Source organism: Hypomesus transpacificus, chromosome 20, assembly GCF_021917145.1.
Source record: "Hypomesus transpacificus isolate Combined female chromosome 20, fHypTra1, whole genome shotgun sequence".
In the NCBI taxonomy this organism is placed as follows: Eukaryota; Metazoa; Chordata; class Actinopteri; order Osmeriformes; family Osmeridae; genus Hypomesus; species Hypomesus transpacificus.
The window spans coordinates 2,554,045-2,570,285 of record NC_061079.1 but is presented as its reverse complement, the minus strand read 5'-3'; the positions used below and the strand labels follow the sequence as shown (position 1 = coordinate 2,570,285).

At 42.1% G+C, this 16,241-nt stretch overlaps 1 protein-coding gene across 2 annotated transcripts; it reads right to left on the bottom strand.

Moving 5' to 3' along the window:
- Positions 1–343: 343 nt before the first annotated feature.
- On the bottom strand, positions 344–16,237 carry htatsf1 (HIV-1 Tat specific factor 1). Of its 2 annotated transcripts, none has more exons than XM_047042971.1 (10): positions 16,154–16,237; positions 15,506–15,670; positions 15,131–15,341; positions 14,156–14,203; positions 13,799–13,953; positions 13,418–13,581; positions 13,158–13,254; positions 11,948–12,037; positions 873–1,010; positions 344–757 (listed from the first exon to the last, which is right to left on the bottom strand). In XM_047042971.1, exons 2-10 carry the CDS (start codon positions 15,668–15,670, stop codon positions 464–466), a joined length of 1,362 nt encoding a protein of 453 aa, XP_046898927.1. In that variant the 5' UTR covers positions 16,154–16,237; the 3' UTR covers positions 344–463. The 2 variants fall into 2 exon arrangements, with proteins under 2 accessions (XP_046898927.1, XP_046898928.1); XM_047042972.1 differs by having other exon boundaries at positions 16,125–16,189.
- Positions 16,238–16,241: the final 4 nt, after the last annotated feature.

Below are 16,241 nucleotides of genomic sequence, written 5' to 3'. Positions count from 1 at the left end.
ATGGTGTAAGTTACCAGACCAATGATTTACTAAGGGGTGGAAGAATGCAATCAAAACAGACTGTACGTAGCACCAGACAAGATTGAAACAGTCAGGGCTGTTTAATAAATTAGCAATCAGTTATACCTGTGATATGTTTGAAGTTTAGGTGTTGTTTTGTGTTTAAAGAATATCTTCGCTCAAGATTGAAATGATTCTATAAAGAATTCAATTGCTAATCTGGGTTTGATTGTTCTTGTGCTCGTGCACGGTTCAACAAAATACTGACCGCTTGATATTGCAGTGATATTGATAGATTATTTGCCTGGTATTTCCCTTTAACTGAAATAAAAAGGGAGACAAATTACTGTGAAAAAAGTAGATTTTATTATCAGTATCCAAGGAGAAATCATTTCCAACTGTCCACATACTCTATGCACCAATCAGACAACGAGGTGAAGGGGGTGGAGACCACAGTCCATGCTTATGTGTCCTCTTCATCACTTCCTGCCAGGCTGCTGTCTGTGGAGTCTGCTTCCTGTTCTACTTCCTGGTTCTTTGCAGCCCCTTCCACTGATTGGCTTGAGGCCTTGTTGTCTGGGAGTGTGATTGTGGATGTGGTGCTTGGTTGGTCAGTGCTGCTGTCTGTAGTTGGGTCTGTAGAGGGGCCTGTGGACTGCTCTAGAGGGTTGGGCCCAGTGGGCTTGGCCCCTTTCCCCTCTAGATAATTGGCCCAGCCCTTCAGCCGCTCCTCTCGCTCCCTCGAGGTCTCGTCCACCTATATACACAGACACACACACACACACACAAAAACAGACATATTATCTCTCTCTCTCTTTCTCTCTCAGCACACACTCTTTCACACAAATACACTCTTTCACACAGATACACACCTGATAGTCTGTGGTTCCGTCCCAGAGCTGGGCCGACAGTTTGCGTCCCCCAAACCAGCGCCCCTCCAGGGCCACCTGGCACACGTCTGCGTCCTCCGGCTCCTTGAATGCTACAGATGCCACGCCGTCAGGATGGCGCTAGGGAGCAGACACACATCATCACACCTGGGACTAGGCGCCTCCCTCTGCAAGTGGATCCTCAAATTCCTAACGGGAAGGCCACAGGTTGTGCGAATCGGTGGCCGCACCTCATCCACACTGATCACCAACACAGGCACCTCCCAGACCTGTGGGCTCAGCCATCTCCTGTTCTCCTTGTTCACGCACGACTGTGCGGCAACGCACAGCTCCAACCTCCTTGTTACATTGAGTCACTTTTTTGCAGACGCTCTTATCCAGAGTGTTAACAGTGTTTCCCACACATAGACTAATTTGTGGCGGTGCGCCACAGAATCAACACCGGCCGCCACATATTGCGTTTTGTAATTTTTTTATTTATCCCTATTTAGGTTAAAACACGCAGCGTATTCGTTCAGCTGCATTTCCTTTCCCCTGCTCTCCCTCTGTCTCTCTGTCACTCATGCGTCTTTCTCACATGCACAGTCACAACGTCAGCACACGTTAGCAACAATGCATACATATGCCCAGTGGCGTTTTTATATGTAAAAAATTGGTGGGGCAAAAAACATTTCAAAATATAGGATACCAGTAAGCTACAAAAGTCCCTCTTGCTACTGATGTGTTTATTTAACACGTCAACAAACAGCGTGGCTCCACACAACACTTTTAACGACAGAGCGGCTTGCTTCTACCAGGTGTTGTAGTACACAAACTGGAGAAAGGGAGACCTTCTTGTGTGATTGCTCTCCTTGTCTCTCTCACACACACACATGTAAAATTACCACTGTCATATTTACAAACCTAAATTAGGAATGCAACCAAGCTCAGAACCAATGTGCCTACAGGGCCATGCGCAAACAGCAATGAGCTCAACACAACGGAAGGCCACAACGAAGCAGAAATACAACTTTTTAGGGATACAGATCCATTGTATGACAACAACCAGATAAGCATGGACACACTGACACGTCACCATCTTTATCTATCGATCCAGCCCCAAAATATGACCAATGCACGGACCAGCATCACAAAGGCAGGATGATAAAATATGCCTTTACTCACCAAGGCTGAGAGCTCACTTGAAGAGAAAGGTGCCTTCTTTTGTATGCTAACTAGACTAACCGTTAGACACTTTTTCTTCAAAAACCACTCCACTTTAAACCTACGGTTACTTTTAACAGGAGTTTGAGCAATGACAATATCGTGGCTGATGGGCACCACTTAAGCTGCTTTACTTCAACTTTCTCCTCCAAATTAAGGGTTTAAGGGGGAAATAACCGGTGCTCAAGTATGAAATCTAGGGATGGGACGTATGGCACTGACGCATCGATGCTTGTGTCGCAAAACCAATACGCACAGTTTCGAAAAAGTGTTTTGGAGCTTGTATCAAATTACGAAACCACGTGACAGATGACGTTCAATGCTTCAAACGTCACGAACTGGTTCGAAGTTTTGCCGCTCTTCTGAACCAGAGCCATGGAAGGAACGAAGCCACCGTTTCTTGTTAAAGACAAATCTCACATTGTCAGAGAAGCAGCACCAGGCATCGCTAGAGTTTCTTCCATCAGTCATTATTATTTAGCCAAATCCGTATAGTAATAATTATAAATCCGTGCATTTGTGTTGTGTTATTGAAATGAAACGTAACATGATAGGACTAGGTAGGTATATACAGTGCCCAGAAAACAAATGTTGATGATTCGTCAACATTGTCAACAGTAATAATAATTCGTAAAAATAAAGTTCCCCCAGTTCACAATAGACCTACATATAACAAATGTTAAGAAAAAATCTGTGTTATCTAGTTTAATTGATATAAAGACCACATCGTATAAAGTCCGTCCAACCGCTTTAACAAATAATGATCTCTTCGGTGGCGTAGTTGGTTAAAGCGTTGTACTACTACATATTGTTAATGCGAATCTGGGATCCCAAGTTCGCGCCCCAGTCCAGTGAATCTCGTACGATATTCTTTAACTTTTACTGTGAGAAAATGACATAATTCTAAAGGCCTACGGATGTATCACAACATTTTAATGTGTGAGCACTAATATCAGATCAAAATGAACACATGTAGCCTTAATTAAATATTGAATAACGTAGGGTAGTCTACCGTCGGAGACAACCACTACGCCTCATTCAGCCAGTTTAAACGGCTGCTAGATGACGCTGTTCATTTTCAAAGCGCCGATAGTTCGGCTCTTTGGGCCGGCACAATCCGGAAGAAACCACCAAAGCTTCACAAGGCATCGTTCGCCCATCCCTAATGAAATCCACTTTATTCATTTTCTCAAGTTATCTGGCGTTTGTGAAGCTAACAAGCTAGCTAAGACAATCTAGCTACATATCCTCGCTCTTCTTGCCGACTAATGTTGGCGACAAGCAGCCAATCAGGGCTGAAATACAAAATGACGCTGTATTGGGGCAACCGGCTCTCAGCCCCACTTGGCATAAAATTTGTGTGATCTACTTTACATTACATTCTGAGCATGCGTATTAATACTTTCCCACGTCCAATGTACATTGCATTGTGAGAGAAGTACATTGCATTGTGAGCTAGCCCCACCAGAGCCCCACTTTCACGATTAGCCTATGGCAGAACGCAGTCTGAAGCAGCAAGGCAGGGACCAATGAGCATGAAATTAAATCTTAACACAAACCAGAGCCATAGAAAAAGAGAGTTGCGACACGCTTTGATCTCGCCGACACGTGATCACGTGGTTCATGTAGCTCGCTGTAGTTCCAAAAAGCCCCACTGCTGTCAACTTTTTTGAATGGTTTTCAATTGAGCTGGCCAACGGAAGTCGCTTTCTCAGGCAAATTACAAATGAAACAGGCTCAGTTGAAGAAATCCGATATTCTGGCTATGTTCAGCTGACTCTTATCTACATTAGGCAATCCTCGCTGACGTTTTTGGTGAACAATGGAGTGAACTACAACATTGTGAACACTCACTGCCAGTGAAACGCAGGAAAAAAGCTAGAGCTTTTTTGTCACGTGGTTCTGGTAGCTCGCTGTAGTTAAATGAAAACCCACTGCTGTCAACGTGTTTGAATGGTTTTCGGCTGGACCGACAGCAGCACCATCTCGATTCACGGATATTTTCGGTATATTAACACATTATCTATTGGTTACTGGTGTGTTGTATCATGTATGTATGCTACTTTATTAACATGTATGTACAACATTAACTTATAATGCATAACGCAATATTGTGAAGCAGAGCTGGAAATGGCTATGCTAGCCCAGAGCCATAGAAAAAGAGAGTTGCGACACTTCCATAGACTCCCATTGTTATCGAGGAATGCGGAAGTTAAGCGTGTCTCATGCAACCTATAGTTCCAAACATTGTATTTTCCACCGTTGAACCCCATTCATTTTCAGTGTCTACGAAGTAAGTTAGCTGGTAAATTGATGAAAATCATGCATTTTTTCATATTTCAACCACCACATATCAATTGTTATGAGTAGTATTTCATATGGCCAACTTAAGATAAACATTTTCGTAAGATTATAGCTTGTTAGATTCTAAATGCAGTTAGAGCTGTTAGAGCCATATATGGCTTATGGGGTCCGAAGCAAGTGAGCTGGTAAATTGATGAAAATCCTGCATTTTTTCATATTTCAACCACCACATATCAATTGTTCTTAGTAGTATTTCATATAGCCAGCTGTAGAGAAAATGTATTGTAAGATTATGGCTTGTTAGATTATAGCTTGTTAGATTCTAAATGCAGTTTGCGCTAGACTATAGTAGAGCTATGCAACACTTTTACTGTAGCTAGCTAAAGAGCATGTGTATCAACCAAAAGTTCGTTGGTTTATAGTCTGTCAAATTAGTTCTAATTATTGGTGTTCTTTGGCATACACAGTTTACAGAATCTGCTATTATTAGCCTATAGTACATCTGATTATAGCTAGCAACAATGAATTGCAGATTAAAGCCTTGGGTCCCCTATCGTCCAGCAACGCTCGGCAGGAATTTCAGGTCCACTCAATAGCTAGCTAGTTAGTTAGCTCAACTAGATGCATCTACTACTGCGGTCTAAGTTTTGTGAAAAGCAGACATTAAGATCACCTGCTCACTACAAACAAAAGGAGTGGAAGAACACTGGACATTTTGTACAATAAAATGTTTTATTGAATTGCAGTTGGTTGCCTTGTATATTCTGTTCAATTTTTTTCTATTGAACAGTTGCCGGTGATCATGGTTAGATTCAACTTGCATCAAGTACAAACGTGTTGTTAATGTGGTAAATTGTAAGTGGGCTGATGAAGAAAAAAAAAGTTGAACAAATCCCATTTACTTCAACAGTCGAATGTTAAACGTTAAGTGGAACAATATAGGCTAGCACAGAGCCATAGAAAAAGAGAGTTGCGACACGCTTTGATCTCGCCGACACGTGATCACGTGGTTCATGTAGCTTGCTGTAGTTCCAAAAAGCCCCACTGCTGTCAACTTTTTTGAATGGTTTTCAATGGAGCTGGCCAACGGAAGTCGCTTTCTCAGGCAAATTACGAATGAAACAGGCTCAGTTGAAGAAATCCGATATTCTGGCTATCTTCAGCTGTTATCTACATTAGGCAATCCTCGCTGACGTTTTTGGTGAACAATGGAGTGAACTACAACATTGTGAACACTCACTGCCAGTGAAACGCAGGAAAAAAGCTAGAGCTTTTTTGTTACGTGGTTCTGGTAGCTCGCTGTAGTTAAATGAAACCCCACTGCTGTCAACGTGTTTGAATGGTTTTCGGCTGGTCCGACAGCAGCACCATCTCGATTCACGGATATTTTCGGTATATTAACACAATATCAATTGGTTACTGGTGTGTTGTATCATGTACAGTGCCCTCCAAAAGTATTGGAACAGTGAGGCGAATTCCTTTATTTTTGCTGTAGACTGAAAACATTTGGGCTTGACATCAAATAATGAACGCGAGACCAGAGATCAACGTTTCAGCTTTTATTTCCAGGTATTTACATCAGGATCTGATGCACAACTAAGAAAATATCACATTTTGTTTGAATCCACCCATTTGTCATGTGAGCAAAAGTATTGGAACAGATATACTTAAAACATATTTAAGTGAATAAGACTTAATATTTAGTTGCAAATCCTTTGCTTTCAATAACTGCAGCAAGTCTGTGACCCATTGACGTCACCAAACTTTTGCATTCTTCCTTTTTGATGCTTTCCCAGGCTTTCACTGCAGCCTCTTTCAGTTGTTGTTTGTTTTGTGGGGTTCCTCCCTTCAGTCTCCTCTTAAGCAGGTAAAATGCATGCTCTATAGGGTTTAAGTCTGGAGATTGACTTGGCCAGTCTAATACCTTCCATTTCTTGCCCCTGATGAACTCCTTTGTTGTTTTGGCAGTGTGTTTTGGGTCGTTATCTTGCTGCATGATGAAGGCTCTGCCAATCAGTTTGGTTGCATCTTTCCTTAAATTGGCAGACAAAATGTTTCTGTAGACTTCCGAGGTCATTTTGCTGCTGCCATCATGTGTTACATCCTCAATGAAGATTAATGAGCCCGTCCCAGAAGAAGCCATGCAAGCCCAAGCCATGACATTACCTCCACCGTGTTTCACAGATGAGCTTGTGTGTTTGGGATCATGAGCAGTTCCTTTCTTTCTCCAAACTTTAGCCTTTCCATCACTTTGGTAAAAGTTAATCTTTGTCTCATCAGTCCATAAAACTTTGTCCCAGAATTTTTGAGGTTCATCTCTGTACTTTTTGGCAATTTCCAGCCTGGCCTTCCTATTCTTCTTGCTAATGAGTGGTTTGCATCTTCTGGTGTAGCCCTTGTACTTTTGTTCATGAAGTCTTCTGCGAACAGTAGATAGTGATACCTTCACTCCTGCCATCTGGAGGTTGTTGCTGATCTCACTAACAGTTGTTTTAGGGTCTTTCTTTACAGCTCTCACAATGTTTCTGTCATCAACTGCTGATGTTTTCCTTGGTCTACCTGTTCGACGTCTGTTACTTAGTACACCAGTAGTTTTCTTCTTCTTCAGGACATTCCAAATGGTTGTACTGGCTATGGCCAATGTTTCTGCAATGGCTCTGATTGATTTTCCATCTTCTCTAAGACTCACAATTGCTTGTTTTTCACCCAAAGACAGCGCTCTGGTTTTCATGTTGTTTTCACCTCTGAATACAGTCTGCATAGACAAAACCTATCTTACCCAATCTGAACCTGAGTGTAGACATTCAGTGGTATTTATTGATTGAATAATGTATGTAATAGGACACACCTGGGCAACAAAACACACCTGTCAGTCACATGTTCCAATACTTTTGCTCACGTGACAAATGGGTGGGTTCGAACAAAAAGGTGATATTTTCAAATTTGTGCATCAGATCCTGATGTAAATACCTGGAAATAAAAGCTGAAACGTTGATCTCTGGTTTCACATTCATCGTTTGATGTCAAGCCCAAATGTTTTCAGTCTACAGCAAAAATAAAGGAATTGGCCTCACTGTTCCAATACTTTTGGAGGGCACTGTATATGGCTCTAACAGCTCTAACTGCATTTAGAATCTAACAAGCTATAATCTTACGAAAATGTTTATCTTAAGTTGGCCATATGAAATACTACTCATAACAATTGATATGTGGTGGTTGAAATATGAAAAAATGCATGATTTTCATCAATTTACCAGCTAACTTACTTCGTAGACACTGAAAATGAATGGGGTTCAACGGTGGAAAATACAATGTTTGGAACTATAGGTTGCATGAGACACGCTTAACTTCCGCATTCCTCGATAACAATGGGAGTCTATGGAAGTGTCGCAACTCTCTTTTTCTATGGCTCTGACACAAACGAATGAAACGAAACAATTAAGGAAGACGCTATATTCATAGATAATCAATTATTCGAAGTAAACGAAAATAAAAATTTTGAGAAATAAAAAAGAACATAATTTTGTTGCAGTTCTTTCTGTTGATAACAGGTGGGGCACTGCCCCACCTGCCCCTAATGACCAGTCGCCACTGCATGTGCCGTTCTAGTAAGACCGACAGCTATATCAGCGAGCCTTCAGCATTAGTGCCGTAGATAAAAGTCGAGGAAAGCTGAGGCTGCTTTTCGCTAGGTACCTTACTCGAAGGTTCCCCTTCGTTCTTTTGGTGAGAAGTCTCAGGAGAAGACCAGTTAAATAGTTGTTTAGCACTAGCGTTGCTACATGCAAAATGCAGAAATGATATGTTAGTTGTTGTTAATTTTGTGAAGGTGTGAATAATTTTGGATTAATATTTAATGTAACAAATGATTAACAAATTAACTGTGTAACGAATTATTAACGAAGGAATTATTACGACCCCCCCCCCCCCCTCCTAGGGGTGAACATCAGCAATGGTGTCACCTGGTCTGCTCACACAGACAAGGTGGTCAAAGTGGCCCAGAAACGCCTCTTCTTCTTGAGGAGACTGAAGATGTTTGGCATGGACTCAGTCATCCTTACTTATTTTTACAGATGCACTATAGAGAGCATTCTGACTGGTTGCACCACAGTGTGGTATGGGAGCTGCACAGACAGGGACCGCAAGGCCCTACATAGTGTGGTCAGGTCTTCTGAGTTCATCATCGGCAGGAAGCTCCCAGACCTACAGGACACCTACCACACACACACACAATGCCTCAGGAAAGCTGGCAGGAACCTAAGAGACTGTTACCACCCATCATTCAGTCTTTTTACCCCGTTGCCTTCTGGCAGGTGCTACCGTAGCATTCGGTCTCGCAGCAGCAGACTGGACAATAGTTTTTATCCAAGGGTCATCAGGCTTCTGAATGGACATTGATTTGAATATTGATACACTTCTCACTAGTCACTTTACATTGACACATATCTTACTAGTGACTTTACACACTGTCACTTTCAGCTGAATATTGCACTAATTGTTCCCCACTTGTCTTAGGTTAGTTTAGGTCTTGTCTTAGGTTAGTATAGGTCTATAAGGTTAGTATAGTGAGGTCGATTATATTGTATATTGCATACTATTTTTGTATTTTAGGTGGTTTATTATATTTTGTATTTTAAGAGGTTTATTATATTTTGTATTAATGTTCATCATATATGTAATCTATGCTTTTAGTACTTATGTTATGTTATGCTAGGTTGCTTTGCGTTGTCAAGTCCCAAAAATGTCAGTGCCCAGGTCTGACCTTGTGTTATTCTGTGCACCTGACCTCAATACGCATAATGACCTATACTAACCTTTATAGACCTATACTAACCTAAGACAAGACCTAAACTAACCTAAGAGACTGTTACCACCCATCATTCAGTCTTTTTACCCCGTTGCCTTCTGGCAGGTGCTACCGTAGCATTCGGTCTCGCAGCAGCAGACTGGACAATAGTTTTTATCCAAGGGTCATCAGGCTTCTGAATGGACATTGATTTGAATATTGATACACTTCTCACTAGTCACTTTACATTGACACATATCTTACTAGTGACTTTACACACTGTCACTTTCAGCTGAATATTGCACTAATTGTTCCCCACTTGTCTTAGGTTAGTTTAGGTCTTGTCTTAGGTTAGTATAGGTCTATAAGGTTAGTATAGGTCATTATGCGTATTGAGGTCGATTATATTGTATATTGCATACTATTTTTGTATTTTAGGTGGTTTATTATATTTTGTATTTTAAGAGGTTTATTATATTTTGTATTAAGTTCATCATATATGTAATCTATGCTTTTAGTACTTATGTTATGTTATGCTAGGTTGCTTTGCGTTGTCAAGTCCCAAAAATGTCAGTGCCCAGTCTGACCTTGTGTTATTCTGTGCACCTGACAAATAAAAACTTGAAACTTATACTCACAAGAGACTGACCCCTAGTGGAGGGTAGAAGTCATCACAACTATCCTAACTCCTTATAAGAGACGGGCCAATTTCTCAGGAAATTGTGAGGTCTTCTTGCATCAGTTGCAGATGGATCTTTTTTTTTTACAGATAAGTATGCATACTTAAATTATTTATGAAGATGGCGTAGATCAAACGCATAAATTTGTTGCTGCTCATTTACACTTCAGAATACACACAGTGTAACTACTTCAGAATAATAATGCACCTAAAATACAAACGTGAGCAAGGGCGTTCAGCAATTGCTATCGAATCAAAAGCCATGTGCAATTTAGCTAGCTGGTGAAGAATACAAACAACTAAAAAAACCAGCAAATTTAAATTTGCAAGAACTATAGACTAATACAATAACAGGCTTAAATGAACTGACAACATAAGAGATATGACTTACAGCCAAATTATACTACTCCCACTCCCGTTACAGACAGACAGACGGAACGTTTTTGCAGATACAAGCAACGTAATCGGGACCAAGATTAACATTTTGACACCGATATTGTCCATCTAGTGTAAAAATTCACAGAGTTTAAGGGTGGGGAAATTATAATAAATATGCATATATATATATATGAGAGAGAATATACACTTACTGGCCACTTTATTAGGTACACCTCGCTAGTACTGGGTTGGACCCCCGTTTGCATTCAAAACTGCCTTAATTCTTAGTAGCATACTTTCAACAAGGTGTTGGAAACATTCCTCTGAGATTTTGGTCCATATTTACATGATAGCATCACGCTGTTGCGGCAGATTTGTCGGCTGCACATCCATGATGTAAATATCCAGGAACGGGACCACATCCCAAAGGTGCTCTATTGGATTGAGATCTGGTGACTGTGGAGGCCACTGGAGAACAGTGAACTCATTGTCATGTTCAAGAAACCAGTTTGAGATGATTTCCGCTTTGTGACATGGTGCATTATCTTGCTGGAAGTAGCCATAAGAAGATTGGTACACTGTGGTCCTAAAGGGATGGACATGGTCAGAAACAATACTCAGGTAGGCTGTAGGACGATGCTCAATTGGTACTAAGGGACCCAAAGTGTGCCAAGAAAATATCCCCCACACCATTACACCACCACCAGCCTGAACGGCTGGATGGATCCATGCTTTCATGTTGTTTACGCCATATTCTGACCCTACCATCTGAATGTCCCAGCTGAAATCGAGACTCATCAGACCAGGCAACGTTTTTTCCAATCTTCTACATTCCTACTTTGGTGAGCCTGTGCGAATTGTAGCCTTAGTTTCCTGTTCTTAGCTGACAGGAGTGGTCCGCTGCTGCTGTAGCCCATCTGCTTCAAAGTTTGACGTGTTGTGCATTCAGAGATGGTATTCTGCATACAAGTGGTTATTTGAGTTACTGTTGCCTTTCATCTCAAACCAGTCTGCCCATTCTCCTCTGACCTCTGAACTGCCGCTCACTGGATATATTTTTTTTTTGACCATTCTCTGTAAACCCTAGACGATTGTGCATGAAAATCTCAATAGATCAGCAGTTTTTGAAATACTCACACCAGCCCCAACAACCATGCAACGTTCAAAGTCACTTAAATCCTTTCTTCCCCATTCTGATGCTCTGTTTGAACTTCAGCAAGTTGTCTTGACCACGTCTACATGCCTAAATGTAACTTGTAACGAACTGTAACTTGTTTAACTACATGCTCTTATGGTTCTTCCCTTTGGCACTTATTTTGGTCGTTCACAATATGTGCTTCATGTTTTGGCTACCCTCAATGTTTTTGGGGCTATCTTGTTGTTCTTATCTGTGACCTATGCACTTTGTAAAGCTCTCTCCTGGAAGTTGCTTTGGATAAAAGCGTCTGCTAGATGAATAAATGTAAATGCATTGAGTGGCTTCCATGTGATTAGCTGATTAGCCATTTGTGTTAACAAGCCATTGAAGAGGTGTACCTAATAAAGTGGCCGGTGAGTGTAGGTTGTGCTTTGCCAAAGGTACACCCAATAATAAATAAATAGTATATATGAGAATATAGGTGGCGCCTTGTCAAGGAACACCCAATAAAGGAACGAAAGACAAGGAGCAACAAGCTGCAGAGAGGACAGTTCTTGAGGGACACTCACATCAAAGATGATGACCTTCTTCACCTGGCCAAACTTCTCACACTCCGTCCTCAGGTCATCCCGGATCTCGTTCAGAACCAAAGGGTCTTCCTGGGGGTAGACGGGTCGATTAGCCGGTGAGTGAAAAGGGGGAGGAGTGACAGCTCATTCCATTACTAATCGCTAATCACTCATGTTGAAACATAAAAACCTGTTAAATTGAACTGTTTAACTACAGCTATTCTCTTGCTCTCCTCATAAAGTTATAGTATGTAGAAAGTAGTGTTGACACAAAAACCGGTACCAAGTCGGTACTTAAACAAAATAAATGGTACCAGAACTTCCGTGTTGCAGAGTCGGAAATAATCTCAACAGAAGTCGCTTGTGGATCTCTAAATCTAGCAACAACGTTGTTGAATTGGCAACACTGGACAAGCAGCTAATGCTGCAGGGGCTCTACTAAAAGTTGTTGACAAAAAAAGTGAAAAAAGCCACGTATGGAAATAGCTTCGGTGGCAGATGACAATGAGAATATCGTTGTTCACCAGAGAACAATTTGCAAACATGGGCCCTGAACGTTCATGTCCTTTATGATTTGCAGCAGACTGCAAATACAATACCTAATACTGGGGCATACAAAAGGAGAGGGCACAACAGGCTTAACACATTTTTACAGAGGCTATTAGATTAGATAGAAACTTTATTGCCACACAACAATGTTGGTGGTATTATTTTGTCATAGGTAGTTCAGTCCAGTAAGGAGGGGGGAGATGGGGAAAAATGTTAAATAGAAAAAGTCCAGGTCAGCTTTGGGAGTTCAGGAGTCTGATAGCAAAGGGGAAAAAGCTGTTATTGAGGCGCGTCGTTCAATATATTAGTCAATTGTATTAATTCTCTGTTGTTGTCATGAGTAGGCTACAGTATTATATATTGTAGGTGACTGTTACAGTCAACAAATGAGAGTTGTTCAGTAATATACATGTATATATTTGCTTCGGTATCAAAAATGGTATCAAGTAACGTGAAATTTCACTGGTATTGCCAACGACGACTGAAATGTTGGTACCGTCACAACACTAGTAGAAAGGTATACAGTATAATGTTCATCAACCTATATACTAAGCCTAGTCTTAAATAAGATAAAAAGAAAAATAGTTTTAAACTAGTTCAGAGGCAGTACTCAGACCAACCCCCATCTAGGAGAACCCAGCAGCAGGTTCTACAGCCTCACCTCAAAGTCGCTGGGGTGGAACATGTTCTGGATTATCAGAACACGCTCGTGTCTCTTTCTCACCTCCCCCTTCTTCTCCGGTCGCCAGTCCAGCTGCCTGTCAATCAATTACAACTACCAATAACATGTTGGACCCCCACCAGGACAGCCTATCAAGACACGAGCTGGCTGTCAATCCCACAAGTCCTTCATAAACACTGAATAATGATCGCAATAATTCCACATGTAGACCGGACCTTGACCAGCCGGGGAGCACCTACTTCTGCTGTGCCTGCAGCTTCTTCCTGTACTCCTTGCTCTTCTTCTTCTTCTTGCTGGAGTCGTACTGGCCCTTCAGCTCAAACCTGGCTGCCTCTACGTGGAGCTTGTAGCCCCGCATCTCCGACTCGTCTATCAGACGCAGAGCCAGGGCCACCGACTCCTTCTGTGTGTGTGTGGACAGGAGGGATTAATAGAGAGTGGCAGGCACGTAAACACACACTCCTTTAATAGATTATGGGAGGGGGAGATTGGATGGATGGGTGGATACACCCAGAATCACTGACTCCCTCTATAAAGGGGGGGAGGGTAGTAGAGGGGGATGCATAGAGAGAGAGGCTGGCACGTATACACACAGCCTCAAGACATATACAGGAGTGTACCTTGAGGTAGCAGCAGAGGCCGTCTCCCTTCTGGTTGCCCTGGTGATCCTTGTACAGCTTGACCTTGTACTCTTCAGTGATGGGATCTCTCATGACAATGCCACACTTGGACATGACCTCCACAAACTCCTCCGTGGAGATGTCTGGAGGCAGGCCTGGAGGGACACCAGCAGGGAATCACCATAACACCTGACAGTGACCACCTGAAACCTAGTGTTGTGCTGTGGAGTGTTTCTACCATGTGTGTGTGTGTGTGTGTGCACATTGTGCACAAAGGTTTGAGAAGTAAGTTGATACTACAATGTGTGTGTGTAAAGGTTGATTACAGTAAACAGTAAAATAAAGAAAGTGGCCTACCTGACACATATACGTTGGTATTCTTGTCTTTGTCTACATCAAACCATCCTGCAGACAGAGAGACGTTAGATATTCTTTACAGTGGGGCTCCGCAGTCCAACAATTACTCATGCTTCCCAAACAACAGAAGAGCCCAAATACAGCTATTAAAAGTGCTGTAAAGCTTATGCCATGATTTGCTTATCAGTACATTATATGTGTGAAATGAGTTGCTGAAAGCATGTGCGAAGCTTTCAAACTTTGTCCCTGAAATGTGCTGTTAGACCGTTGAACAGTTTCTCACCCGTTATCAGCTCAAGTTTTGATTAGGTGTTTGTTTAGACGTTGTTGACGTCACAGCCACCTATCTAAGTCAGATCACAGACGGTTTATATAACCTGCATTCTGTTCCTTAGCTGGTACGATGCAAAGACAAAGTAATTAGCACATTAAACACTCAGAGAGTGCAGGTAGGTCTGTTCTGATATCTGCAATTGATTTGGCTAGTTGCTGCTGTTGTTGCAAAATTCAATAAATTCGAGGGGGCGGGGCTTCAGATCCTTCAAGCAACACCCCCCCCCCAGGATTAAGCAGAGAATACTGCTGATTTTTTCACCTTTTCAAAAGCCTATTTTAACATACTTGTCTGTTTTTTTTGTTTTTTGTTTCGAATTTGGATGGGTAGTAAACAACACATTCTTCTGTGGTGTGATGAACTTAAAACTCATTTTCAGTTCTGCTTTACAACCACTTTAGTGGCTAGCTAAAGAGTAAAACTAAATCAACACTTGTTCACATCAGACCAGTCAGCCGGTCTTCCAGCCAACTTCTCCAACCTCAAGTGTACAACTTTTATCTGTAGTACTTACATGCACAATCTGTATGTCGTTTTGGATAATAGCGTCTGCTCAAATTAATTAAATGTGAAATCTACCACCACGCTCCTAGATAAGAAACTTAAGTCCAACTGGGAGTATCGTTCCTCCTATCCTGTACCTGGATCTGCTTTCCTCTTCTCTCCCTTCTGTTTGGCCTCCTTTCCTGGGTCCTGGTCCTTGGTGGGGGTCGGGTCTGTGTTATTTGATTTGCCGTCTGGACCCTGAGCTGCTGGGGCAGAACCGGCCAACACCGCTGCATCCGGATCATGCTCGCCTTCCTTGGTGAATCCATAGTTGGCGTGGTATGCTGCCAGGAAGTCCTCTGTGATCTGCGTGGGCAGAAGGGATGCAAGTTACACTGAGTTTGCATGTAGCATCATGCACCACAAAAAAACCTTTAGCAACAAGGAAGCAACAGTGTAGATGGGAAAAAGACTGAAAGGCAGATGGATATGCAGTTGGCAAAACCTGACAGACAGACAAGCATACATACTTTGGGGAACCAGGCCTTCTTGTCGTGGTCCCAGTCATAGACGGTTCCATCTTCTGGGTCGGTGAAGGTGTAGGGATCGGTCCCCTCCCCTGGCTTCTGGCCGTACAGCTGCTGCAGGCGCAGCTGTTCCTCAAACTCCTTGTTCCTGGAGTTGTCCCCACTCATCTGAAATAAATGCACACAGGGGGTACGTCAACGCACCATTCGTCTCAAGGCATCGATCCATTATTAATATCACGGAAGGTACTTGCGATTCAATACCAGTCCATTAGCTAGCTAAGCTACCCATACGAGCATGGACTACGGATAAGTATAACGCCAGGGAAGATACATAATTATGTGCTTATTTTTAGTTAGTAATCTTAATTTAATAGCAGTAACCTAGTTTTCTAGGGTTAGCTGGGCTACTTGAAATCGAGTAACGTAAGCTAGCTAACTAGTGTTAGCCTAACTCGTACAGTAGCCAGTGTTAATACTGGCTCGCATCATAGAAACCCTACCGCTAAGCTATATCACGGCTATCAACATTATGAAGTCAGTAAACATGTCATAAAAACTATACACATTGAGTTTTTACTCATACATCAACCACGAAAATAACACCTAAAAGCTATATTACGTTCGTTATTCGTCAGCTCAACTGTGTACCTTTGAACCGCGACGACGCTTGAACAACAGACCCACTTCCGATCTGGTCAACTTCAGTTCCGCCAGGACTGACTTTGGGTATATTCGA